Here is a 26353-nt window from a genome sequence, read left to right as displayed (position 1 = left end):
CCAGCTCTACTAACTCCTATCCTTGAACTAGTTAGTAAAAAACCAGTTTTCTTACTTGCAGAATGGATATAGTCGTACTAGCCCTTTAACGTTTGCCCTAAAGATCATTTATGCAAAGCTTTAGCTCAGGGCCAACAGCCTGCTTCTCCAAATGTGAACTGTGGATATTTGCATTGGGGACCAAGAAACAGAGACTCACTAGAATTCTGATTATTCTATACATAGTATATTATTTATATGTGTATATAAATACACACAAAAAATATTTTAGTCAATGCTGGTTAATTAAACCTTTGCTCTAATTTGAATCATAAAGTTTATGTTGTAGCCACCTTTTATTGAGAATGGTCTCTGCCAGAAGTTCAAGATTCTTGAGTTCATACAAACTTCAAATAGTATAGGGAAAGCTTAAATAATTGATACAGTATTTCCTGTAAGAGTAGCTATCTAAATTGCTAGAGTGTCATCTTAATATAGTACCCTCAAGACTCCCCCAGCCTTTACTCAGTTAATAATTATTAAAACTCATCGCTAATTTCCTGTAAGGTTTAAAGAACGCATACAACATGTATTAGCACAAACACATTTCTTTATTAACCAAGGGATGATCCTAATTAATCCAACACACTTTGAAACAGCTACACGTAAAATGTTTGTGATAAAGATAATTGAACACAGTAATGAAAAAAAAAAAAAAGAAACAGTATGGAGATTTGCTCATTGAACTGAGCTTGGTCATTCTCTTAGTTAATTCCTGTCCAAAGTGATGATGGAATTTTTATTCTACTTTTTCATAGATCCGAGTACAGGTGACATTGTTCATGACACAGTCCTAGGAGAAGGAAAGACATTAAAGAGTTAGGTTAGCCTTATATTCCAGCAGTGGTGGTGTTAAAACATTAGAATCAAAGTCCCACAAAATCACGTAATCTAATTCATAGATGGAGAAAATTTCTTTCAGGATTCACGGATTTGAGAGAAGCTAGAAGCTGTTGTTTTGCTTATAATATGCATGTTTTACAGAAAACTAATGTGTTGAATATATCTTTATTCTTTTGGTCATGGCAAATATTCCTTAAAGATACAGAAAAATGTGTGTCTAAGAGAGCAGTTTGGGGGCTTGCCAAGATTTCACTGTAATGTGGCAGCAAAGCAAGAACTCCCCCTGACGCCAGCCAAATCCTCTGCTATGTCATGTCACTTCTCTATCTCCACTAGGACTTTCTTAATAATCAGTGTTCCTGGCCGGGCGCGGTGGCTCCAGCCTGTAATCCCAGCACTTTGGGAGGCCGAGACAGGTGGATCACGAGGTCAGGAGATCGAGACCACCCTGGCTAACACGGTGAAACTCCGTCTCTACTAAAAAAAAAAAAAAAATAGCCGGGCGAGGTGGCAGGCGCCTGTAGTCCCAGCTACTCGGGAGGCTGAGGCAGGAGAATGGCGTGAACCCGGGAGGCGGAGCTCGCAGTGAGCTGAGATCCGGCCACTGCACTCCAGCCTGGGCGACAAAGTGAGACTCCGTCTCAAAAAATCAGTGTTCTAGTATTTAACTTGTTATTTTTTTCTTCCAAACTGAGTTCTGTTAATGATCAATGATACAGAACAGTTATGTGAACTACGAATGCACACAAGAAGCTAAGACACAGCAGTTTGACACTTACCACCACTAATTTCCCATCTTTCAATTTTCTTGTTATTGTGCTTTCCTTCCCATCCCACTCCTGATGCTGAACCAATGCACCATCTGTAAAGCTGCAGACAGTCTGCAAAAATGAAGTAAATGTTTTATCTTCCAAGTACATTATAAGAATTTCCATGACTCATAACCTCATTAATTAACTTTTTTTTTCAACTTCTCCTTTCTGAGTCTACTTCATTAACCCACATTGATTTTATTCACAATAGTTTGTGGTTTTCAACCTAGTAGCTTATAAAAGATGCCAATTCTACGATGAAGTTGATACTTTTGCTAATGTGACAAAACTCAATTCATAACTTTTTCATTAAGTTCTTGCCTATAAACAGTAAAATGTTATTGATACAGCCTATCATTCTAGAAGCTTCTGTGATTTCATAACATGTCATGACTGACCTGAGTTTTTCTGCCATCAGCTGTGGTTTCTTCAAATTTCTCTCCCAGGGTACAAGAAAACTGTGTTGTTTTCAAAGTGCTCTCAGTTTTTATGGTGAGGTTTTTGCCATCACAAGTGATGATACAGTCTGGCTTGGCCATTGCGCCCATTTTTCGCAAAGCTATTCCCACTCCTGTAGAATGTTAAGTCATGTTAAACAGGAAGACCAAAGTTATCATTTACATGATAAAAGCAATATAATTCCATTGTAATCACTTTGTGCAGCATATTTTCACTTATTTGCTTATTGATAACTATTGTAAACACATATCCCATGGTATGAGCCAGCACTTTACATATATGAAACTCAGGTAAGCTTACAACAGCCCTGTAAAAGGCAGATGTTACTGTCTCCATTTTACTGATGAGAAAGCGAGGCACTGAAGTAACTTGCCCAAGATCGTTCAACTGGACAGTGATGGAACTGGGAATCAAGAGCACGGGCACCCTGGCTTCAAATCTGAGCTCTTGGCCACCCTGCTATGCTGGCTTTCAGAAAGTTAGGTAAGAAATGCAGACTTCCAAATTTTATTTACTGAAAGCAGTTGATAGAAGGTGGAGATAAAGTATTCAAAATTGCAAATTCAGGAGTTCGCTCAATCTTTTTCTTTTTACTGGATTCTGCCAACCATTACATTCTATGACTCCAGCACACAGTCTGGCATAGAAATGCTCTCGATAAATATTTGATTAGTAAACTATACAAATTAGAAATCGATCCTGAGATACTCGAACAGCACAATCTTTTAAAAGTCAGCAGCACAATCTTGATGCTAACAAATGGGGAAAAAAATCCTACCTTTGAATATAAAAAATATTTCATAGCTTTATAAATCAATAGAAATTTATAAAATACCATATTAAATTGTATGTTAATTTATGATCTATCAATTTCCCCTTAACGTTCCCCTTAGAGTTAGTTAACATGTATAAGGACACCTTAGATCCAGGCCAAATCACCGTTTCATAAATGAGACTACAACCTACGCAGGGTGATTGTCTTGATGAAGAACTCTCAGCCAGGCTTTAAAGTTCCCCTTGGAGCCTTCTCTTTGGCCAGCTCAGGGCTGGTGCCTTACCGCTGTTAATTGAGTCATTATTTACTCTCACTTCGGACAAATAAATGGGCTCTGCTCTGTTCACATCCTGACTGCTCCCTAATGAACCGAGTCTTGACAACCTTCAAGACTCCAGAATCCTGGAAACAAGCCCTCCAAACCTACACACAATTTGCTTTCTACAATTTGTTCTCTGGGCCTTAAACTTGTACACACACACACTGTATTTATTGGACATGTGCAGTAAATCGCTTTTTCCAGAGTCATCTTGATGTAGGTTTACAAGGAAAAAGAAAAATACTGCCTTCTTACTTCACTGATAGTATCATAAATACACTTATGATTCACCATAAACCAGCCTTAACACCACATTGTCTTGGATAAAGGGTACTGAAGGAGTGATTCCGAAGTGCCACGGCGACAAGGTATCAGAGGGCCACAGTAGTTATTTCACCAGCGAGCAACCAGTTAACATTTGTGGATACCGGCTTCTGAAGCAACCTTGTAAGTCCCAGCCGTCCCTTAGGGCTGGAAGCTCCCTTCCAGAGAGGATCCATGCTATGCTAACTCCATCTGACTTCCTAGTGGCCTGTGACAAAGGTCCATTTTTGTTTGCAATTTATCCAGTTATCTCAATCAGCATGCAATCTGTCACTGGCACAGAAAAGGACAGTAATTTATAATGAAGCACTGTTTTGAGTGAGAGAAATGAATCTTACTACTGAGATTCTCCTCCCTCGGAACGCTTTCCGCAGGGCCACACCCATCTTGCATGCAGTTTGCCGCAGCAGGGCCAGGCAGTTTCTGTTACGGTTTTCCAGCAACGCCCACTGCCCCCTTCCCCCTCACCCTCAAGAGGCAGAGACCAGGATGGCAACACATGGCCACCCCCAGGCACAGTCGGCCTCATTGCGCTCCTCCCACAGGCCACCCTCCCACTGCGGTGCCCCGGCCCGGCAGTGCCAGCAGCAGGTCTGCACCGCCAGCGCCACGCTTCTCGGGGGCCCTGGTGTTCCATGGGGTGCCAATCCAAAAAGTTCGGCTCAACTGCTGAGGGCGAGCAGAGGAGCTGGGGGAGATGGGGCTGACAGAGGAATACAAGCTGAAGCTGCAGCGCCGCTCAGACCCGTCTACAGGATTTCTGCGGGAAACTGCGCGCCAGCACCGCGTCCCCAAGAAGGGAGGGCAACCTGCGCGCCAGAGAGGAACAAAAGATGCGACAGGGAGGGAAAGGGGAGTGGGTGCTGCCACGATGGGGTAAATGGAAGAGCCAGGATAGTAGCAGGAAGGGGAAGGACGAGTAAAGGAGGAAAACAGGGAAATAGAGGGTCGCCTGGAGGGGGTCGAAAGAAGTGCAGCGTGAGGTGACGGGTGCGCGCACTAAAGGACAGGAAGCAATGCAGAGTGGCTGCTGTTTGGGCGAGGGGAAAGAAGCATAAGAGAGGTAGGTGGATCACGAGGTGGACTACCTCCGGAATCTTGCGGCCTGCGGGCGGGCAGGAGGCGCGCACGCTCCCTGCTCCTAGACGCCTGCCCGCGTGGTGCTGCGCGCGCTGCACCCAACGGCCGCGTGGTGGGGAAGATGGGAGGGGTTGGGGATAGGTCGCCGAGCATCTCCTGCCCCGGAATCTGGCACGCTGACTGGGACCGAAGGACAGACGGCCACAAACACGCCACGTTGCAGGCGCTGCCAGGTCGGGTGCCTCACCTAGCTCCTTCATGTATTCATCAAAGCCTTTGCTATCCACCAGGCGCCATCTTCCTTCCAGCTGCTGAACTGTGGCCATGGTGGGCGCGGGCGGGCTGACGTGCAGAATGGGGTCGGCGTCGGCGTGGCAGCTTGCTGTGAGGCGCCCGACGCCCGCGGCTGCTTTTATATCGGCGTTCTGCGCAGGGCGGCGCTATGCGGCCAATGGGAGGCGGGCCTCGCCCGGCCCTCGCCCCGCCCGCCGCGCGCCCCCCGGGCCTTCCCGGGGTCGGGAGGTGCTAACTAGCAAGCAGGGACTCGCCTCAGCACCCCACGCCTCCCGGACGCCGGCGCCTGCACGTTTCGGCGCCTCTGCAGGCCCAGGAAGCCACAGGGGGCACCTGGAGGCCCAGCCCCGCCTCTCCTTCACCCTTCCGTTTGACAGCCTATCCACCGCCGTTTTTCCTTTCAAAATACCCGGACCAATCGATTAGCCCTCGCCGGCCTCGGACTGCAGGAAGTGATTGATCGGCTGTTTGGTTTATTGATTGATTAACTACGGTGCCTCCCTGACCTTCTGCTCCTTGCCAGCGGACAAGCTCACAATCCACACCCTCCTGAGAGAACCCGCTCTCGCCATCCGCAGGTCTCCCTGGCCCAATAGTGGGGATATACCTGAGTTGAGCTAGAGGATTTTATCAGAAGGTGCCTGTTGGAACGGGGGACGTCTCGGGAAGTGTGGTTTCTAAACTAAAAGACTGCAGGAAGTGTCAACTTTAGTGATTGTCATTGCCATTCAAGAATGTTTTATTAGTTTATGTTCCCCTCGTAGTGCACCCTTCACGGTTTCTTCTCAGACACCAGCGGGTTCCCTCTTTCTCTTGAACTATAATAATACTCTATACATGTGCGTAGAACGTGATACATTTCAAAGTGTACTTTTCACAGTTTATTACTTGGTGTTCCCGGGTGCCTGTTGGAGCTGACCTCCCTGGACTGGACTGACCTCCCTGGACTGGACTGAGGTGAGGAAGTTGCCACACAGGTTGGCCGTTTCGATAGAGGTAATGTGCATTTATTGAGTAGCTACTAAGTGCTAGATGTGCTTCCTGGGCACTTTATAGACATTGGTCTCCACTATATTTTTGCTAGGGGTGTTATCCCAATTTTTCAAAAGAGAAAATAGGGCAAAGAAAGTGCACAGTGGTAGAACCAGAATCCCCATCCAGGTCCAACTCACTGAAGACCTTATGAAATCAGACCACACCTGATGACGGAGCTCTGAGTAGACCATAGTCACCGAGACACTACTAGTTCTTGTATCATCCTTGACAAAATTGAAATCTGAGGTTGATTTGCTATCTCCCAACATGCTGCTCCCTTGAACTGCATCCCTTTCAAGTCCCTGCCCTAAGTTTAGGGTCACACCAGTTTTCCTTGTGGTACCATTTAACACTCAGTTGTTTTCCCAATAAGGGTCTGCATGTCCCCACTGCTCAGAAAACATTCGTGTTCCGAGGGGAGCTGAGTGCATCATTTGCTCAGTGATGAGAAGCCCTGGCTTTCAGGGAGCTCCTAGGGCTGCCTGTGTGTTTGAGCTCTTCATGTGCCATTTCAACATGTCTTATCCGTTTTTGTATAGAATGTAGTAATAATAGGACGCAGCACTCTGATACTAATTTTTAAATTATCATAATCTAACGTGTTACAGAAATATCAAAAAGAGATTGGCACTGGAGTACTAGATACTTAGCTACTTAAGAAATAGCCTTTAATCCCAAGGCCTTACCTAAAACTTAGGTTTAAACACAATCTCTAATGTGATGAGTGGAAATCGTTCTTTTGTGTTAAAACATACAGAAAAAACAAAGATATATGGCCAAAATAATAACCGTTATTTTATCTTGTGGAACAAAAAAGGGCATGGTGATTGCTCTGTTCCTCAGGGAAACACATTGAATGTCTTGTTTTCAGACACTTCATCTGATGTGTATACAGATGTATGATTGGAGTAGATTATTCCTAATGCCCCTTAAGCTCTACTACTCAGATTCTTTCCTTCTCAAGAGTTATGGTAATGGATTTTAAGCTGTGAAAAAGCAGTAAGTATTCTCTTCACCCGCTAAGTAAAGGCCTATTCTAGGCTACTTACCTTGCACCCATTATGAGGTGTAAAACCAAAAATGTTGTGAAAACAAATTTCACTGAAGTCTCATGTAACTTTATGGGGATGGTTGAGTATTTCTTTGTTGGAAAGAAGGAGAATCATCACTTGATTGTGATTAATTACGACATAGGAAACAAGAAACAATAGTTTTATCCTAGCCTGTCCTTACGAACATTAGTAACTGTACTGTTCATTATTTTTAGTAACAGCACATACGTAATATAGGTGTTATATCATGTCTTCCTTCACACTGGAAGATAATAACACATTCTTCTTATGGATGAAAATGATTGAAGAATCAAGAATTACTAGCAACTCTTCTTCCAGTAGCTTAGAAAACTGCCTTTTTCAAGACAGATGCAATTTTACTTAATATCTCTGAACCTTAGTTTTATCATCTGTGAATTTAAGGAGATGAGAATTAAAACTAAATAATTTATTAGATCACCTTCAGTTTATGAAGTACTCCTGCAGTAGTAGTTCATGGCCTTGAAAAAGCATACTCAAAATTACTCTATTTCCACCTAGTGGTAAAACCATAATATTTCTCTGAGGCTTTACTTGACAAATGTGAGTAGTTTTTCAGCCTTCTCATTCTGTAATCACACACAGCTTTGGAGCATATTGTGTCATTTTTATTTAAAGAGAACTTCCCAGTTGAAGTTTATGTACATAGATATGCCTTCCACAAAGTTGATTATTGCATATTAATTCTTCCTAAGGACAGTAAGTGTTGGTGGCTTAGCAACAGGCAGTTGGTAGAGAAATGGAGAGTACCACATTAAATTATTGCAGAGAATATTCGAAGTAATCCATTTCAGGGAACTGAGTCTTTTCTAAGTATATGGCCAGATGATCAAAAAAGGAAAAAAAAATTAATCACTGAGATTGGAGAATACATTTATTTAAACCTAGTGCCTCCCTTAAATTTTATCACCAGCTTTTTGACCCTCACTCATCTGGCTTTCCTTGCTATAGACATGCTTTGCATACCCAGCTTCTACTCACATCTTCCCTAAGAAAATTTCACTTGGAATCAGTTCCAAAAGAAAATCTTAAGAGATAGAGTATGGATCTGCATGTTGTCAGCTATCTGAAGCAGCAAAAATTCCCGTATGAGAATAAGTCAGGGAGCCTTGCAGTTTAAGGCACACCTTAAATATTAAATTTTAAATCCTTCAATGCATCCAGCCAAAACAAGAAATTGCAATAGCTACCATCCATCAATACAAGGTTTTTTTGGTTTGTTTTTCATAATAAGATTGGTTTTAATTAAAGCACTTATAAGGCCGGGCACAGTGGCTCACACCTGTAATCCCAGCACTTTGTGGGGCTGAGGTGGGCAGATCACGAGGTCAGGAGTTCGAGACCAGCCTTACCAACATGGTGAAACCCCGTCTCTACTAAAAATACAAAAATTAGCCAGGCATGGTGACACACGCCTGTAATCCCAGCTACTCAGGAGGCTGAGGCAGGAGAATCGCTTGAACCCGGGAGGTGGAGGTTGCAGTGAGCCAAAATCGCACCACTGCACTCCAGCCTGGGTGACAGAGTGAGACTCCATGTCAAAAAAAAAAAAGCACTTATAAAGATGGAGTTATATTTTGAACTTTGTGCTTTTACTTAAAGCAGTTAGAGTCTTACACAACATGACTGCCATGACTAACCATTAAAATTTTCCAGCACCTTAAATAATCCATCATAAACTTGTGCTTGCTGAGTTAACTGGACTACAGGATAGCTGGAGGGAAAATGAGGCATTGCAAAAGTTACAGTATTAAAAGGTGAATGGCTTCAAAATAAGGCAGAGGACATAATGGCTCATTTTATAATAAAAGCTTTCAGTATAAAATTAATACATTTCCCTTACTTGTATAGATCTTCCTACTTTCCAGACATGTGTATTATTGTATATTACGTTTGTCATTAGCTCATGGCAACAGATATACATAGTCTGGGCTAATCCTTTTATACCTCATATGAGCAGTGTTCAAAGGTTTAAAAGCACAACTCCGAAGGGCAGAGCTTGAAATGAAGCAGGAGGATACAACCAAGCCACCCCAATAAACACAAAATCTTAGTAAAAGCATTATGTTTACCAGGCAATACAACCTCAAAACAAATTCCTTAGCAACTCCAACCTCTTCAATCACATTATTACTCCTAATAATAATCATATTATTACAAGCCCACTTCTAATCACATTATTACTCCTAAGCCTCCTTATATACAAAATCTTAGGCTGGCCAAGCCCAAACACACAGACACATTCATAATGAGCATCTCTGTCCTTAAAAATTGCAAACATAAAAAACCTCCAAATGGTATGTTCCCACTGGAAAAGGCCAAATTCTTTTCTTGTAGATTACCCTTTTCTATTTTTCATTCCTACCTCCCATGCAATATTCCTAGATTCTCACACCATTTGATCATTTCTCTTTTTGGATATTATTATCTATCAGAATTAATGATTTTTTCAAGTCAAATCTACAAAACCATGGATTTGCTTGCCTCTAAGCTATTTATCTCAGTGAGTCAGGCCCATTGCTTCCATTTTTCTGGATTAGCTCTGAAGAAGAATCATCAGCATTTAATAACCTACCTAAATCTGACTGAAGATGCTTTCTTGATCCTATCTCTGGTCCTCTTCCTTTGGCGGTGGGAAGAGCTACCCTGTAACTCCTCAGAGTCCTGCACAGAGCTGTAAAACAAGCATGGAGCTGATTTTGTGCACTTCTCTGAAGGACCCAAGCAGCAGGATGGGTACTTTTGTTCACCCACCCATAGACACCACAGGACACTTTTTGTTCACCTGCTCACTTCTGCATTGACCAAACTTAAAGATATAAATTCAACAGTATGTAGGGGGAGGTATATTTAATTCTCCCATGCATTACCTCTGCCATCTTGCCCGTTGTATGCCTAAATTCCTTGTTTCTACGGCAATGGTTTCTCCTCTAAGTAATCCACTATTAATTATAAGAAACCAGTTTAAGTTTCCAGTAAACTATATTCTGTTTTCTGCATTGGCTAGAATGTAGATATTATATTATAATTTCATGCAGGAACTGGGAGGCTAAGTAGTTGTTACCAGTAAGAAGGTCAACTGTGATCTTAGTTCCAGCCTATTTTGGAAAGTGGGATAAAAAATATTTGTGTCACAAATCTCAAATCTTGTCTCCTGTCTTACAACCTTGAAATACATAGTTAATTCCTGCAGGGTCTCAGACATCCTACTGAGTTGCCAAATATTGAGCACCAACCTGGGTTTCCCTTGTCAACACTCAGGACTAGAAAGAGGAGATCTCAAATACCATGGCCTCAGGATTCTGAATGTGGGTCTGAAATCCCTCCTTCTTACTTTGGATTAAAAGCTCGCCTGAGCTACAAACATCTGTTGTCCTAGAATGGATATTTTTATTTAGATATCAACCAATTCAACTTCACTCCTTTATTGATTCAGTCAACAAATCAATAAAATTGACTTCAAAAATTGAAATCACTTTTTAATTTTCCTCCTGTTCTCTTTCTACCCTGCCCTTTCTTCTTCACACTTGATATCAGTTTTACCCATCTGAAGGAGGAATAAGTCTGACTTGTCTTTGAAACATTTGCTTTGTCTCATAACTGCCACATACTGGGCCTAAAGTGTATGTACCTGGATCTGAAGACAACAAAATACCTAGAGGATCTGCTCTGTGGGTGGGACGTGGCAGCTAGAGCTGTGGAGGTCAAGCTGGAATTCCAGGGGATGGTACTATCATGATTCTGATGGGTTCTTCTGATCTGGATTTGGATCCTGGCAAGAGAATGGTAGAGTTTAGCCATCAGGAAGAAGGAACAAGACCTAAGCTGATGGTCAAATCCTAAAAAAACACAAAAATAATCGTGTGCCGTGCATCCTTACCTCCTTCTCCCTGCCCAGCACATCAGATAACATTAATTCTAGCTTCACCATCAGGGCAGAGATGGAGCTCCTAATGGCCTTTCTGACCTGGTAGGTTATCTGAACATCCTATTTTTTGCAGAGTGCAAGATTGGATGACCATATCCTGGTTTGACTGGGGCAAGTCAGGGCTGTGCTTGTTGTCCTGGTATGATTTTGAGCAACGCCCTCCTTCCTTCCAACTATTTCAAATAGGATGAAGAGCTGTATATTTAATTCTCACGTATCAGGCAGCTCCAAAGTCTAAATTTCAAGGAAGGCATTAACATGGTACTACAGTGTCATCTATTGTAGGACCTGAAGGTGCCTTGCAGGAGGGAAAAAAATGCAGTAGGGCCATATTCATGACATACAAATATGTCATGCAGGGATAGCTTTGCTTGCTCACAAAAGAATGGCCAGCAGAGCTGTCCATACCAGACAGATTCCTTTGTCTCAAATCAGTCCGTATTTTTAGAACACCTAGTAATTATGTGGATAGAATCTAGTTCTTATCTTCAAGAAGTTTGGTATCTAAGTCTGTACAAGCTAAAGAACTACATCCATTGTGGTTTTTTTTTTTAAGTTTCACAAACATTTATTAAAAATTGATTCTGTTTTAGTTCATTACATTGAAAATTTGAAAAAATTAAAGGTCTTTGAAATATCAGATAAACAGAAACCCTCAGGTTCCCCATAATTCATTATATCTTTTTTCTTAAGAAACCACATTATTTTATTTAAGAAATAAATGAAAGGTTTTTAGATCATCACTGGTTAAAGTCTCCATTTGTTGTTTTCCATTTACACAATAATGTTTTTATTTTGTTGTTTTATTTTTATTTTATTGACAAATAATTGTATATATCTATGGGGTAAAATGTGAAGTTATGATATAGACATAGATATAGAAATAAAATAATAAAAATAAAATACTTAGGAGTAAATTGAACCAAGGAGATAAAAAATCTATATACTTAAAACTGTGAAACATTGATAAAAGAAATTTAAAATGACACAAATAAATGGAAAGATATCCTGTATTCTTGCATTGGAGGAACTGATATTGTTAAAATGTCCATACCACCCAAAGTGATCTATAGATTCAATGCAATTGCTATCAAAATTCCAAGGTCATTCTTCACAGAAATGGAGAAAACAAGTCTAACATTCATATAGAACCACAAAGGACCCCAGTTAGCCAAGAAGAACAAATAGCAAAAGCTGGAGGCATCACACTACCTAATTTGAAAATGTACTACAAAGCTATAGTAATTAAAACAGCATTGTGCTAGCATAAAAAGAGACACATCAACCAATGGGATAGAATAGCCTGCGAAAAAACCACATCTACAGTCAATTTAATTTTTTACAAAGGTGCCAAGAACACACAATGAGGAAAGAACAGTCTCTTTAATAAATGGTATTGAGAAAACTCAATATCAACATGCAGAAGAATGAAACTAGGCCCTTATCTCATATACAAAAATCATCTCAAAATGGATTAAATTTTTAAATGTAAAACATGAAACTGCTAGGAGAAAACATAGAGGGAAAGCTCCATGGCATTGGTCAAGGCAATTGTTTTATCTTTATAATATTAAGTGAGGTTTTTTTTTTTTAAAGCTAGTCTTTTAAAAAAAAAAACAATAACAACAACAGGCCACCTCTTTTGCAGAAACCAGGTGAGTGTACCAAATAGATATACCTTGTTTAAAATTAATGTGCCAAATGTCAAAAAGTTAACTGAGGTAAACTTTGCTCTGATGGATCTTGTCTGAGAAATACTGGGTTAGAGATCATAAAGCAACCCATGCCACTACTTAGCTCTGCCTGTGCTTTAGAGTTAGTTCATTGCTATGAACCTGGGAGTAAATGGACACCAGGCTATGCCTGAAGTGGTGATGCATACTGAGATATACAACTTGCATAACAAAAATGTCCAGCATACAAGTCAAAACTGGAATTGTCTACCACCCAGCTAGTTCAGTAAGGGTCAGAAAATCCTGCTGAGTTCCTTTTCTGAGAATTGAGAGAAGTGTCTCAGAAGCAAAGCTGAATTATTTCTTGCCACACATACTCTGATGCCCTTGTCTTTCAATAGAAACTGTACGTAGTTCCTGGGGAAAAGAATATGGTTCTATATGACAAGTTTTATTTGTTTCATGTTGTAAAATATTATCACTTCTGCAGCTATATTATCAGGACATCAGATAAGTATCAAGACAGAATAGGACCAGCTTCTATAAACAGGAAAGAATGCCATTTACTGGTGTCCCTTTGAATGTATTTAGCATATGAAAGTTACTGTATGTTATGTACTGTATGGGAAAGAAAGCTTTTTTTCTCAAATACCTTTCCATTTTATTGCATTTTTGCATTTTGGTTGACATAATCATTTCTGAGATATATTCACAGAAACAAAAGTTTGACCCCAATATGAAACAGGAAATCAAAACGGCCTAATATTCCATTTGAAAGCATGTGGTGATATAAATCATAACTAGAAACAAAATAAAAATCACGTAAGAGTTAAACAAAACATTTATTTGTCATTTTCCAATCAACGTAAATAGTGACGGTAAATCTTGCACACATAAAAAAAGTATTGGGTTTCCTTTTGCTTCATGCTTTACTGAGTAGGTGGCAGCTGCCTTTGGTTTTCCAAGGCAAGGCTCTAGTTCTTTCACACACTGGTTTTTCACAACCCAAAGCTATAGGTACAGTATTTAGAGAAAGCTTTGTATATGTGACCCATTTATCAATTAAGCCAGACCTTAAAGTTGCAACAGTACTCTGAGGGAACCTAACTAGTCCAAGTCACTAATCCACATGAACAAGTAGAACTTGATCTTTGCTGCCCACGCCCAAGACATATAGTTTTTAATTGCATATTTGGCAGTAATTCTTGGTCAGACGTGATCTCAGAACAATGAGTTGTCACTTGAGCAGCCATATCAGTAAATTTTTTAAAGTTATATAGTTTCATTTCTGAAATTAGATTAGTGGCTTGGATTTAGAACTAAAGGACAATCAAAATTCTAGCGTTTAAAAGAATTTTAGATGTCTTCTAATTCAGCTAAAACTCAAGATTCCTCTGACAAAAGATTTTCTGAGTAAGCAAAAATAGAATTGCAAATTATAGGTTTATCAAGAATACCAAATATATTCCGTGATTATTAAAGTATTCTTTAAAATACTTTATGGGAAGAAAAATGAAAAAATAAAAGAAAGGGATTAACCAAAAATTAAATTATTTCTTTCAATTTGTATTTGGCCTATGAAAATAATAGTTAATAATTCATAGTTAAAACAATACTAGTGTATGGATTATAAATAGATATGGAAAATTTAACACTGCAAGAAATTGTGCTATATTGTTTGACCTCCTCACCTGTTTCTCAAGAAAATCATATGTCGTAGTAATCATGTGTCATATACATACACAAACACACATAATTTGCTCACTATTTAAACTGTAGCAGAGCCTTTTTGGTCTCCTAGAAAATCTTCAAAAGTATATATCTTTTTTAAAGATCTGTTTTTAAAAAACTATTATCTTTGTGTCCTCAATTCCCCTTTGTCTTCACTTGAATTGAAAAAAAAAATCTTAAAAGATTTTTTAAGAATCAAATTAGACATAGCAACTTTTATCTCTATTATAACTCTAGGCCCTAACATGTTAATATAGTCAGGCAAAGAAATATTAATATCATTCATAAGACAATAATTTTATTAAATATCTGCTCTAAATGCATAAAAAGTAAAAGCAGTGGCCTAGGATATTGTTCTAGACTTTGCTACAAAATACCTGTTTAAATTTAAATTTTTGTTTTCTCATTTATAAAATGAGAACAGAAGAAATTAAATTTTCCTGTGAGTGATTTTTTGAATACAGACTCCATTATCAAACAAATTAGGAAAATTGGGCATACCATGATTCCCACTGGATATTTCCAGCTTGTATGAGCATACTAAAGATGCCAGGAAATCTTGAACTTAAAAAATACATTTAACTTTTTAAGAGCAGCATTTCTACAAATGGATTGATTACAAAACCTGCCTTGTTTGCTGCCGTCCTTTTAACAGCACTTAGAATGCTCTGAAGAATACTCTAGGAAAATGCTGATGATAATCTTCAGCCTCCAAAGTATTTGATTCTATCACCAAGTCACTGTTCTGCGGGAATAAAGAAGTATAGTATGTAACTAGTAATGGCCTCAAAGAACATACATATTAGTTGTTCATGGAGGACATCTATGCATGAAAACTTACCCCCTAATAAAGGTCTTCTAGACATGTTCTACTGAAGTTCAGAAAGTGAATGTAACCAAAAAGTACAGTATTTAGAGAAAGCTTTGTATGTGTGACCCAGGAGGCCAAAGTAGATGCCCCTTTATCAATTAAGCCAGACCTTAAAGTTGAAACAAGTTCCCTACAGGTTGAGGGTTCAGGGTTCAGCTGGCGTGGTATTGTCCTAAATTCCTTTAAGAAAAACCACACCTTTGCTAAACTCCTTAACAACAGGAGGAATCAGGCAAATTATCAGAACCTTCTTAACTCTGATTTACATCCCAGACCACTACAACTTTAATTGAACAGAGGACACACCTTATATTCTTTCCTGATAAGCAACTGTAGGCCTCAAGCCAGTTTCAGCCAGCTTAATAGAGAGGGTGCACAAACTGTCTTTGTGTCCTATAGTTCACCTTTTGATGTAAAGAGCAAAGTCCACCCCATTTTAATGCTAAAATCCCGCCCCAAAGTGAACATGGGATGTATGTTCCATACACTTTTACCCGTTGTCATGCACTTAATTCCTCTCAGAGATATGGATAGCTTTTCCCCAAACTTGCAGAAGCATAAGAGACTTGGAGTTTTAAGGGAGGGACTATTGAAAAGAGAAAAGAGATGAGGGTGAATTAAGATGTTTTTCTTCATGTTTCATCCTGGTACATGTTACCCATTGGAATCAAGATATAACCTGACCGCAGGGCCAGAGGACACTTACCCAGGGCCTGATTTTTGTAGGGTAAAGCCTGTATTCTGAGGCACCTATGTTTGTCTGACTCTATTGCATGATACAGGCCCTATGAGGCATAAATTTCAACCTGTCTTTTCCCTCTTCAAAGACAGAGGACCTTTGGCCCACAGCGGATACTGACTCTGGTTTGCAAACTGATATTGTCAATAATACTCTCTTTTCTACCATGTAGCTATCCGGGTGGTCTTTTGAATGACAGGTAGAATATTGGACTGAGTTGGTTTACTTCTGAAATCTTCACCTTGAATTTTGAGTAATAGGGAACAAAACTGATGCAGGGAGGAAGGAAGAAACCAGGTTACTTACACACCTGAACTTTTCTGTTGATGGAAGAAGAGAAAGGTGACCAGTGGAGGGGAACAGGAATCAAATGTATCTTCTTCCAAGCAGTTATGATTACAGAGTTTTTCTTTTCCTTCTAAGGGTGCATCAGGATATAGGCTCTGCCCAGTAGAGATCAGGCCATTGGTAAGCATCCCCTGGCTTTGTGGCCAGTTTATATCTTTTTTTTTTTTGAGACAGAGTCTCGCTCTGTCGCCCAGGCTGGAGTGCAGTGGCATAATCTCGGCTCACTACAACCTCCACCTTCCAGATTCAAGTGATTCTTCTGCCTCAGTCTCCCAAGTAGCTGGGACTACAGGCACGCTCCACCACGCCCGGCTAATTTTTGTATTTTTAGTGGAGACAGGGTTTCACCATATTGGCCAGGCTGGTCTTGAACTCCTGACCTCGTGATCCGCCCACCTTAGCCTCCCAAAGTGCTGGGATTACAGGTATGCGCCACCACACCCAGCCGCCAGGTTATATCTTAATTCCAGTGGACAACATGTTATACTAGAATGAAACATGAAAAATAACAACCTAATGTACCTCCTCTCTTTTCCCTTTTCAGTAGTCCTTTCCTTTAAATTTCTTATGCTGTCCTTGGGGCCATAGGAACTTGAAAGACTAATTCATTCTAATGTATGAAGTTATTTAATTCATATTCGACCATCTGGGAGGTATTTGCATTTTAAAAGGAGAAGAAGGAACAATGTTTAAACTGAAGGCTGAATCCATAACAATGGCATTTCAGACAGTAGCACTCACCTATGTATGTGGCATTGCTGGGCAGGTGACGGAAGCCATTAGTGGAGGTAGACAGAAAGTAGTCAGAAGACACAGAGCAAAAACTGATTTTCGAAGAAAGTGAAAAGGGGGAAAAGTACAGCAAAGTCACTAGGTACTTCAGTAGGTGGTCTTGGTATTGTATTAAATTGCTATTCCAAAGCCAAGTGTTCTAGTTCTCAAGAAGCAAGCAATTGGGCACCGATTTTTTGCCTAGATATATTAAACCTACCTAATTTATATACTTACATATGGGAAGTGTAGTAAATGGTTTCTTTCTTTTCTTTTTTTTTTTTTTTTTTTTGAGACGGAGTCTTGCTCTGTCACCCAGCCTGGAGTCCAGTGGTGGGATCTCGGCTCACTGCAAGCTCTGCCTCCCGAGTTTACGCCAGTCTCCTGCCTCAGCCTCCCGAGTAGCTGGGACTACAGGCGCCCGCCACCTCGCCCGGCTAATTTTTCGTATTTTTTAGTAGAGACGGGGTTTCACCGTGTTAGCCAGGATGGTTTCGATCTCCTGACCTCGTGATCCGCCCATCTCGGCCTCCCAAAGTGCTGGGATTACAGGCTTGAGCCACCGCGCCCGGCCGTAAATGGTTTCTTTAAGATACGTGTATAATAATTTCACAGAGCATTTCTTTAACAACCAAAAAGAAAAGAACACTGATGAAAACAACTAAAAAACCTTATTCTGCATTTTAATTATTTATCATCTAACATAAGGATAAAATATAATAGTTAAAATTTAAGATATATGCCATTGACTGTTTTCAGACTAAGATTCCTGGGAAAATTTTGTAATATGATTTTTATTATTGTTGCTCAGCCCCCTTCTGCCAGCAGGATTTTGCTGAAGGAGGAGTTATAAGCAGAGAAATAAGAGTTCTCTGAGTCAAGGAAACCATAAGTGAGAAATCCTCAGTGATGAAGAGAGGAAGTTCTCCAAAAGTCCATGATAACATCCCATAGAAAAACATAGCTTTAAAAACTCACTAAGTACAAAAAATATTCATTTATATTGAAATGTATTATTCTGATACAAATAAATTTCAGATAAAACTATTCCAGTCAAATAAGACTTTTTCTACCCTTTATTTTTCCTCTTTTCCCACACGAGAATAGCCAAAGGTAGCCTAATGCAGACAAGAAGATAGTAGAGAAGCCTCCTGTATTCCCCAGTGGATATTTTCCCATCTGTGCAGAAGCTTATGGAGGGGAGGAAACTACTTTCTGCTTGCACAGTGAGAAGGCTCACTCTTCAAATTCACAAGTGACACATGCATTGACTTATGCCTGTGAAATGGATAAGAGCACTCCCATGCTCTCATTCTCCCTCCCTCTCCCTTAACCCCATTCTTGCTTTTCTTCTTTTTTTTTTTTTCCATCCCACAGGGGATTTCAATCATTTCTTTTTAAAAAATCGCCAGGGTTGATGGCAAATGTATTGTGTAAATCAGCTAAGTCAACTGATGCCACCAAAAGCAAATGGCAAGAAGACAGCATCAGTAGACTTGAACATGCAAACCTCATTTTTAGGTTACTGAGGTGTTTTTTGTTGTTGTTGTTGTTGTTGTTGTTGTTTTTAACTATGACCAAATACATAATGATGGCAGTACCATCATCATCAAGCACATGACAGTACATGACTCAGTAGTCTGAAGAAAAGGTAATTAAGAGTATTGATACTCTATTACTCTATTAGTAATTAGTAACCATTCGTGTAAATTTTTTTTTTTTTTTTTTTTTTTTTTTTTTTTGAGACGGAGTCTCGCTCTGTCGCCCGGGCTGGAGTGCAGTGGCCGGATCTCAGCTCACTGCAAGCTCCGCCTCCCGGGTTCACGCCATTCTCCTGCCTCAGCCTCCCAAGTAGCTGGGACTACAGGCGCCCGCCACCTCGCCCAGCTAGTTTTTTGTATTTTTTTTAGTAGAGACGGGGTTTCACCGTGTTAGCCAGGATGGTCTCGATATCCTGATCTCGTGATCCGCCCGTCTCGGCCTCTCAAAGTGCTGGGATTACAGGCTCGAGCCACCGTGCCCGGCCTCGTGTAATTTTTTTAAAAAAGAAAGAAAAAGACAACCAAGAGTTTGAGAATGGATTTGTAGTCAAAGAAACTTTGGATACTGGAAATGCCTTGGAGATTAAGCCTCTATTAAATCCTCTTTTTATTATTCAGAGATTACATCACATTTTCCTCTTCACCTACCTAAGTTTCCTGAAGCAAGCAGTGGAGGTTCTCTTTGAAAGCTGTAAGTTTAACTTTCTTGTTCAGTTTCTCCTTAATATCGGTAAGAAAATTAATTATATATGTGTATGTGTGTATATATATAGAGAGAGCGAGCGAGCGCGCAAATAAATTCAAGAATCTTAGTCTCTGTTTCTCCACACCATCTCGACATACTCACTGAACTTTTCAAAGACAGATTACAAATCTATTTCATTTTAGATACTTATTTCTGGATTATCCTTGGTATCCAGAATTATCTAAGGGAAATTGTCATCTCTCGCAGATCTTCTCTTAACTAAGTAAAAAGTAGGTAACATTTACAAGAACTTCTAAGAGAATTAGAATTCATAAGAAATTGTATAAAAGGTTTTGTCCGGCCGGGCGCGGTGGCTCAAGCCTGTAATCCCAGCACTTTGGGAGGCCGAGACGGGCGGATCACGAGGTCAGGAGTTCGAGACCATCCTGGCTAACACGGTGAAACCCCGTCTCTACTAAAAAATACAAAAAACTAGCCGGGCGCGGTGGCGGGCGCCTGTAGTCCCAACTACTCGGGAGGCTGAGGCAGGAGAATGGCGTGAACCCGGGAGGCGGAGCTTGCAGTGAGCTGAGATCCGGCCACTGCACTCCAGCCTGGGCGGCAGAGCGAGACTCCGTCTCAAAAAAAAAAAAAAAAAAAGGTTTTGTCCTACTTAAAAGAAATGGATCAGATGTTCAGGCACCTGTTGTCAGTTCCACTAATGCTACCTTCTAGAGTGGCATTGTAAAAGTTCTGGTGTCTTCAGAACTTCAAACAAACACTATGATAGGCAGATGCCTTAGGAAGACCCTAGTGTTAACTTTTGCTGTGATCACAGCACAGTGGTGCCTCCACCCTCCTCCATGGCTTACTTTGATATTGCTGTTTTCACACTGATGAATCAACAGCAATACTAAGGTGATTTAAGAGTGGTTACTCACACATGAGATCATCCACTGGTGCCCTGCCACATGTTATTAAACTGCCTCTGTTCACAGAATGGTCCAGAAAACACTTCTAGCTAGTGTGCTAACTCTTGCAACTAGGAGGTAGCTCACAATGACCAAATCCAGAGATACCGCTGAGTCATCCTGGGTGCAATATTTAACATCTCTGTTTCACTAGGACAAAAGTGATGCCTCTTTCTAGCCCCCAACCTTGTTAATAATTTACATTAAAACTCAGGACTAACATGGAGAGTAGGAACCATTCCTACTGACCAAGCCTGGCTGGTAGATAGTAAATTGGTAAACCACTTTGGAAATCTGTGTGGTATTATCTATTAAAGTTGAACATTTACACCAAGAGTCATGTACAAAAATGTTCATGGTAGGGTTATTTGTAATAACCCCAAAATGGAAATATAGTCAAGCAACATCGTCATTGCTTAACAACAGGGATAGAGTCTGAGAAATTCATCGTTGGGTGATTTGATCATTGTGCAAACATCATTGAGAGTACTTACACAAATCTAGATGGTATAGCCTACTACACACCGAAGCTGCGTGGCATTGTCTATTGCTTCTAGACTACAAACCTATACAACACATTGCTGTTCTAAATACTATAGGCAGTTGAAACACAATGGTAAGTATTTGTGTAGCTAACCATATCTAAACATAGAAAAGGTACAATAAAAATATGGAGTTATGAGCTTACGGGACCACTGTCAAATATGTGACCCATGATTGACCAAAACTCTTATGTGGTACATGGTTGTAACTCATGTGTTCATCAACAGTAAAATGGGGCTTTTAGTGTGACATATTCATTCAATGGAATAATGAAAGCAATGATAAAGAACGAACTATGACTATTTGCAACCACTCAACAATAAACATATTGAGTGAAGGAATCTGCACACACAAAAATTAAAACCTGAAGATCCTATTTGTTAAAAAATCAAAAATAGATAAAACTAATCTGTGCTAGTGGGAGCCAAGATAATGGTTTCTTTTGGGAAGGAGAGAAGGAGGAATGCTTGGGAATGGGATGAGGGGGCTTCAGAGTGCTGGCAAAGTTTTCTATCTGGAAGATGACGACATGGGTAGATTCACATTGCGATATTTCACCAAGCTGGACATATCAGATTTGTGCATTCTTCTCTGCCTAGTGTTATGCTTTCATTAGAAATGTTATTTTTTACAAAAGAAAATAGGATGATGAATGAAGAACTATGAAATATCTTAAGTGTCTCAGGAAAAAGTAGCAAATGGTTCAATAAAATTATTCCTAGGTTATTAATCCTGGCTTATAAGAGTTCTCTTAAATTATTTTATTAGGTAAAGGAAACATAACTTAGCAGTTTTTACTTTGTTGATTTTCACCTTTCAGCTGAGTACAGCTAGAGTTAGCTGAGCTCAGCAATTAAGGAAGTGAATTTTGAGGGGGCCACATAATTCCTTCTGACCTCCCACTTGACAAGGTTACACTGACAACTGGGAGGTGATAATGTAACTGGGAAAGCAACCTGAGTGCTCCTTTGGGAAGCTGCATGGTAGGGTGGAAAAAATGTGGAATTTGGAGCCAGAAGGAACCGAGCTGGAATTTTAGCTCTGCCACACATGAGTTGTATAATCCTGAGCAAGTCACTTTCTGTTTCTTCACCTTAAAGGGGGATCATAATGCCCATTTTAATGGGACAATAATACATACATAAGTATGCATGCATGTATATATATCAGCACCATATAATATTCAGTGAATGGTAACTATTATGATGAATAGAATTACCTAACTTATTTGTTAACAATGTAAATAAACTGAACAAACATTAAATGCCAATTTTTAAAAATCTGCACTATTTTTATTATATTTTCTTATTCAGTATCTTAATAAACATTTGCAACATACACGTTTCAAACTTGCAAATATACCATGAGGTTATCCTAATTTGTACTCATGTAAAAATGTGGCATCATATTTTTATAAAATTTCCAGGGGTGACAGATTCATTTTTTTAAACTTTTATTTTAAGTTCAAGGGTACATGTGCAGGTTTGTTATATAAGTAAACTTGTGTCATGGGGGTTTGTTGTGCAGATTATTTCATCACCCAGGTATTAAGCCTGGTACCCATTAGTTATTTTTCCTGATCCTCTCCCTCCTCCCAACCTCTACCCTCTGAGAGGCCCTTGTATGTGTTATTCCTCTCCATGATCCATGTGTTCTCACCATTTAGCTCCCACTTTTAAGTGAGAACATGCAGTATTTGGTTCTCTGTTCCTCTGTTAGTTTGCTAAGGATAATGACCTCCAGCTCCATCATGTTCCTGCAAAGGACATGATCTCACTCTTTTTTATGGCTGCATAGTATTCCATGGTGTATATGTACCACATTTTCTTTATCCAGTCTATAACTGATGGGCATTTAGGTTGATTCCATGTCTTTGCTATTATGAATAGTGCTACAATAAACATATACATGCATGTGTCTTTATAATAGAATGATTTATATTTCTTGGGGTATATACCCAGCAATGGGCTTGCTGAGTCAAATGGTATTTCTGTCTTTAGGTCTTTGAGGAATCACCACACTGTCTTTCACAATGGTTAAACTAGTTTACACTCCCACCAACAGTGTGTAAGCATTCCTTTTTCTCTACAACCTTGCCAGCATCTGTTATTTTTTTACTTTTTAATAATAGCCATTCTAAGTGGTGTGAGATGGTATCTCATTGTGGTTTTGATTTGCATTTCTCTAATACAGTGATGTTGGGTTTTTTTTCCATATGACTTTTGGCTGCATGAATGTCTTCTTTTGAGAAGTGTCTGTTCATGTCCTTTGCCCACTTTTTAATGGGGTTGTTTCTTCCTTGTAAATTTGTTTAAGTTCCTTATAGATGCAGGATATTGGACCTTTGTCAGACGCATAGTTTGCAAAAATTTTCTCCTATTCTATAGGTTGTCTGTTTACTCTGTTTATAGTTTCCTTTGCTATGCAGAAGCTCTTTAGTTTGTCAGTTCTTGCCTTTGTCACGATTGTTTGGCATCTTCATCATGAAATCTTCACCTATGCCAATGTCCTGAATGATATTGCTTAGGTTGTCTTCAGGGCTTTTATAGTTTTTGCTTTTACATTTAAGTCTTTAATCCGTCTTGAGTTAATTTTTGTATATTTTGTAAGGAAGGGGTCCAGTTTCAATCTTCGGAAAATGCTGGTTCTCTTTAGTCCCCAAGAACTTTATTACATGTTCAAATGTTCTAAGATCACAGCCTTACAGCCCAGCAAATAACTGGTCTACCTCAAAATGTATGAAGCTAGCAATTTCTGTGGCCCCAGATACTTTTTACAGCACCTGAGCTAACTATTATGCCATTACGCCCTCTAGGTTTTCCTGGAACCACAGTATAACTAATGTCCCCACTAAGAGGACTTCAGACCCCTTCAATGACTTTCATTTTTATCATAGAATGCCTCTAAGAAAGGGTAAAGGGGAGAAAAGGAGCCAGGGCATGAGCTGTAGAAAGGACAAAAAAAAGCAAGCATGATTGTCAACATAAACAGGGACAAGGGAAGAAAATATATAATTCCTGCAGAGTCATATAATCCATTTTAAGGAACACTTAGAACAGGAATTTTGTGCTTGATGTGTTACAGATAGAGCTTGGGTATCAACTGTATGACCATCAGTGTACAGCTTAAGTGTTAATATCCTAAAGCCTTAGTTTCTTATCTATAAAATGGATATAATTGGATCTATTACATTGTCTTTGAAAAAAATAATTTAATTTAAAAAAATATTTTAGTAGTGTCTCTGATTTTTGTCTTTTTACATCTTCAAAAAAAAAATACATGCATCTGAAACCATTTATAGGGGTTGGAGGATTGAGGAATTAATATAGACCACTTTCCCTCTCATGGGTCCAATGTATACTCAAAGTTATGTCTGTTTTCTTATGAGCTTTGAATTCTATTCAGATATTTACAGATTGAAGAGACTTCAAGAGCATACTCTGGTCTACTAGCCAGCAGGGCAAATAATTATTGTCCCCATGTTCGTAGTCTCTGAAACTTTCTCCAAAAATTCTTTTGAGCTCAAAGTATTGGTACTGACGTAATTTAATTAAGCATGCGTGAAATTCCAGTGTTCCAAAACCTGAAATTGACGTAATTAAAGTGAAATGCAGAATATGCACCTCTGATACCATTCTTTAATGTTACACTCCATCACTCCTGCTTAATATCAAATCACAGGAGGTATTTTTCATCTGTTAATTGCATTTTACACGCCCTTCATCATTGGCCTCGAAGCAATTAAATTTGAGAAAAAAAATTACTGAGGCAAGGAGTAAGATCCAAAATAATCAAGTTCACTGAAGTTGTTTTCACTCAGTGATGTCTCTAGCAGATAAATCACCATTCACAGTTTCATTCTACTCTAGCCATTTCACTCTCAAAAATTCTCCAATTAAAACCTAAAGGTTCTAGAGAGATATTTTTATTTTTAGAATATTTGTGAAAATCCAAGAAAAAAGAAAGCTGCTTATTTCTTTTTTTTTTTCTTCTTCTTTTTTTCTTTTCTTTCTTTTTTTTTTTTTTTGAGAGAGAGTCTTGCTCTTGTCTCCCAGGCTGGAGTACGATGGTGTGATCTCGGCTCACTGCAACCTCTGCCTCCCGGGTTCAAGCAATTCTCCTGCCTCAGCCTCCCGAGTAGCTGGGATTATAGACACGTACCACCATGCTGGGATAATATTTGTATTTTTAGTAGAGACAGGCTTTCACCATGTTGGCCGGGCTGGTCTTGAACTCCTGACCTCATGATTTGCCCACCTCAGCCTCCCAAATTGCTGGGATTACAGGCGTGAGCCACTGTGCTCGGCCTTAGAAAGCTGATTATTTCTAATACTTTGTTACAGAAATTATTCTTTTGGTAGAACATATGTTATTAAAATACTAAAAATAAAATCAATGATTTGTCAATTTTCATTATCTTTCATCCACTATCTTTCATCCATGGTGTTTTGCTAACCACATAGTATTCTTGGCAGTTTTATGCCTTAAGTATTCACAATAGACTTAGAGTTGATAGTTGACATAGGTAACCTAAGAATCTGAGTTCTCGTCAGTAAAAAATCTCCCTACGATATTTGTGAATATTAGGTCAAATCATATGAAATTGACATTTTTGTAAGTTAAAAATGGTCAAATCTGAGAAATTTCATATAACGTAACCAAATATCTGAAGAGTTCTAAATACAGGTATTTTGGTGTGCCTGGAAATACCTTTGGGTTTTTTCTCCATTAACTTGATGTGAATACATATTTTGGAATTATCTTCTGGTCAAGGTCTCATCTGTTTGCCATTCTCTATTTTTTTCCCTATCCACTTACTCTTTTATCCTTTGAATAGATAGCTTCTATTCCATTGACCCAAAAGAAATTCTTTTCCAAAATTACTGATGTTCATTCAAAAAATTGAACACTGATCACTCTCTCCTTTAAAACCATTCCTTCTTGGTTTCCATGTTACTGTTACTTGTTTCTTGATTTATCTCTCTAAATGTTTCTCCTCTTCTATTTGCCACCTAAATGAGGGCATTCTATTTGTCTCCATCTTCTATCATTTTTCTTGGCCAATAGACTTATACTGTCACACCAATCTCCTTCACAGTTAGTAAATGAGTTCCCTTTCTGCTCTCTGGCTACCAGAACATTCATACACAACTGTGCTCTTACTTATTACTGTCACCATCCTCTCTCCTTTCTGTTTACTTAATAAAAAGGCATCCCTCTTCCTCAACTCTTAACCCCTCCTTGTGCTACCACATGCCTTCCCCCTATCCCAGGGACCCTGCTCCACTACAGCATCGCTTCTCCTACACCCTTACGCCTTCCTATAGTTTCTGTCCCCCCAGCATATAAACTTTTCTCCCATGACATAAAGAAAAAATGTCTCATGCTTCTATGTCATTTTCTAGTTACAGTTCTATCTTTTTTCATTCATAAACAGTTTAAATATTTTAATTCTTTTTTATCTTCACCTCTTAAAACTTT

General features: G+C 39.4%; 1 protein-coding gene and 1 long non-coding RNA gene across 4 annotated transcripts in view; one reads left to right on the top strand and one right to left on the bottom strand.

Moving 5' to 3' along the window:
* Nucleotides 1-571: 571 nt before the first annotated feature.
* Nucleotides 572-5021, bottom strand: FABP5 (fatty acid binding protein 5). 3 transcript variants are annotated; one of them, XM_015145520.3, is made up of 4 exons: nucleotides 3910-4574; nucleotides 2093-2265; nucleotides 1662-1763; nucleotides 572-832 (listed from the first exon to the last, which is right to left on the bottom strand). In XM_015145520.3, exons 1-4 carry the CDS (start codon nucleotides 3962-3964, stop codon nucleotides 779-781), a joined length of 384 nt encoding a protein of 127 aa, XP_015001006.1. In that variant the 5' UTR covers nucleotides 3965-4574; the 3' UTR covers nucleotides 572-778. The 3 variants fall into 3 exon arrangements, with proteins under 3 accessions (XP_015001006.1, XP_028708008.1, NP_001247718.1); XM_028852175.2 differs by having other exon boundaries at nucleotides 3913-4515; NM_001260789.2 differs by lacking the exon at nucleotides 3910-4574 and adding an exon at nucleotides 4899-5021 and having other exon boundaries at nucleotides 599-832.
* A 161-nt stretch (nucleotides 5022-5182) lies between these two features.
* Nucleotides 5183-26353, top strand: part of LOC144330811 (uncharacterized) — a 38522-nt gene continuing 17351 nt past the window's right edge. The window contains exon 1 of the long non-coding RNA XR_013397318.1: nucleotides 5183-5941. This is a non-coding gene — a long non-coding RNA (uncharacterized LOC144330811). The remainder of the gene's footprint in view (nucleotides 5942-26353) is intronic.

The sequence above is a fragment of the Macaca mulatta genome, chromosome 8 (genome assembly GCF_049350105.2).
Source record: "Macaca mulatta isolate MMU2019108-1 chromosome 8, T2T-MMU8v2.0, whole genome shotgun sequence".
NCBI classification, from domain to species: Eukaryota; Metazoa; Chordata; class Mammalia; order Primates; family Cercopithecidae; genus Macaca; species Macaca mulatta.
This window is presented reverse-complemented; position numbering and strand designations above follow the sequence as displayed.

What these genes read in the sequence shown, in the direction of transcription:
- FABP5 (NM_001260789.2), bottom strand. Translation starts at nt 4,977, where the DNA reads ATGGCCACAGTTCAGCAGCTGGAAGGAAGATGGCGCCTGGTGGATAGC. An exon ending in TGAATACATGAAGGAGCTAG is followed by an intron (nt 2,266 to 4,898) that starts GTGAGGCACCCG and finishes AACATTCTACAG; the next exon opens with GAGTGGGAATAGCTTTGCGA. An exon ending in CTGATGGCAGAAAAACTCAG is followed by an intron (nt 1,764 to 2,092) that starts GTCAGTCATGAC and finishes TCATTTTTGCAG; the next exon opens with ACTGTCTGCAGCTTTACAGA.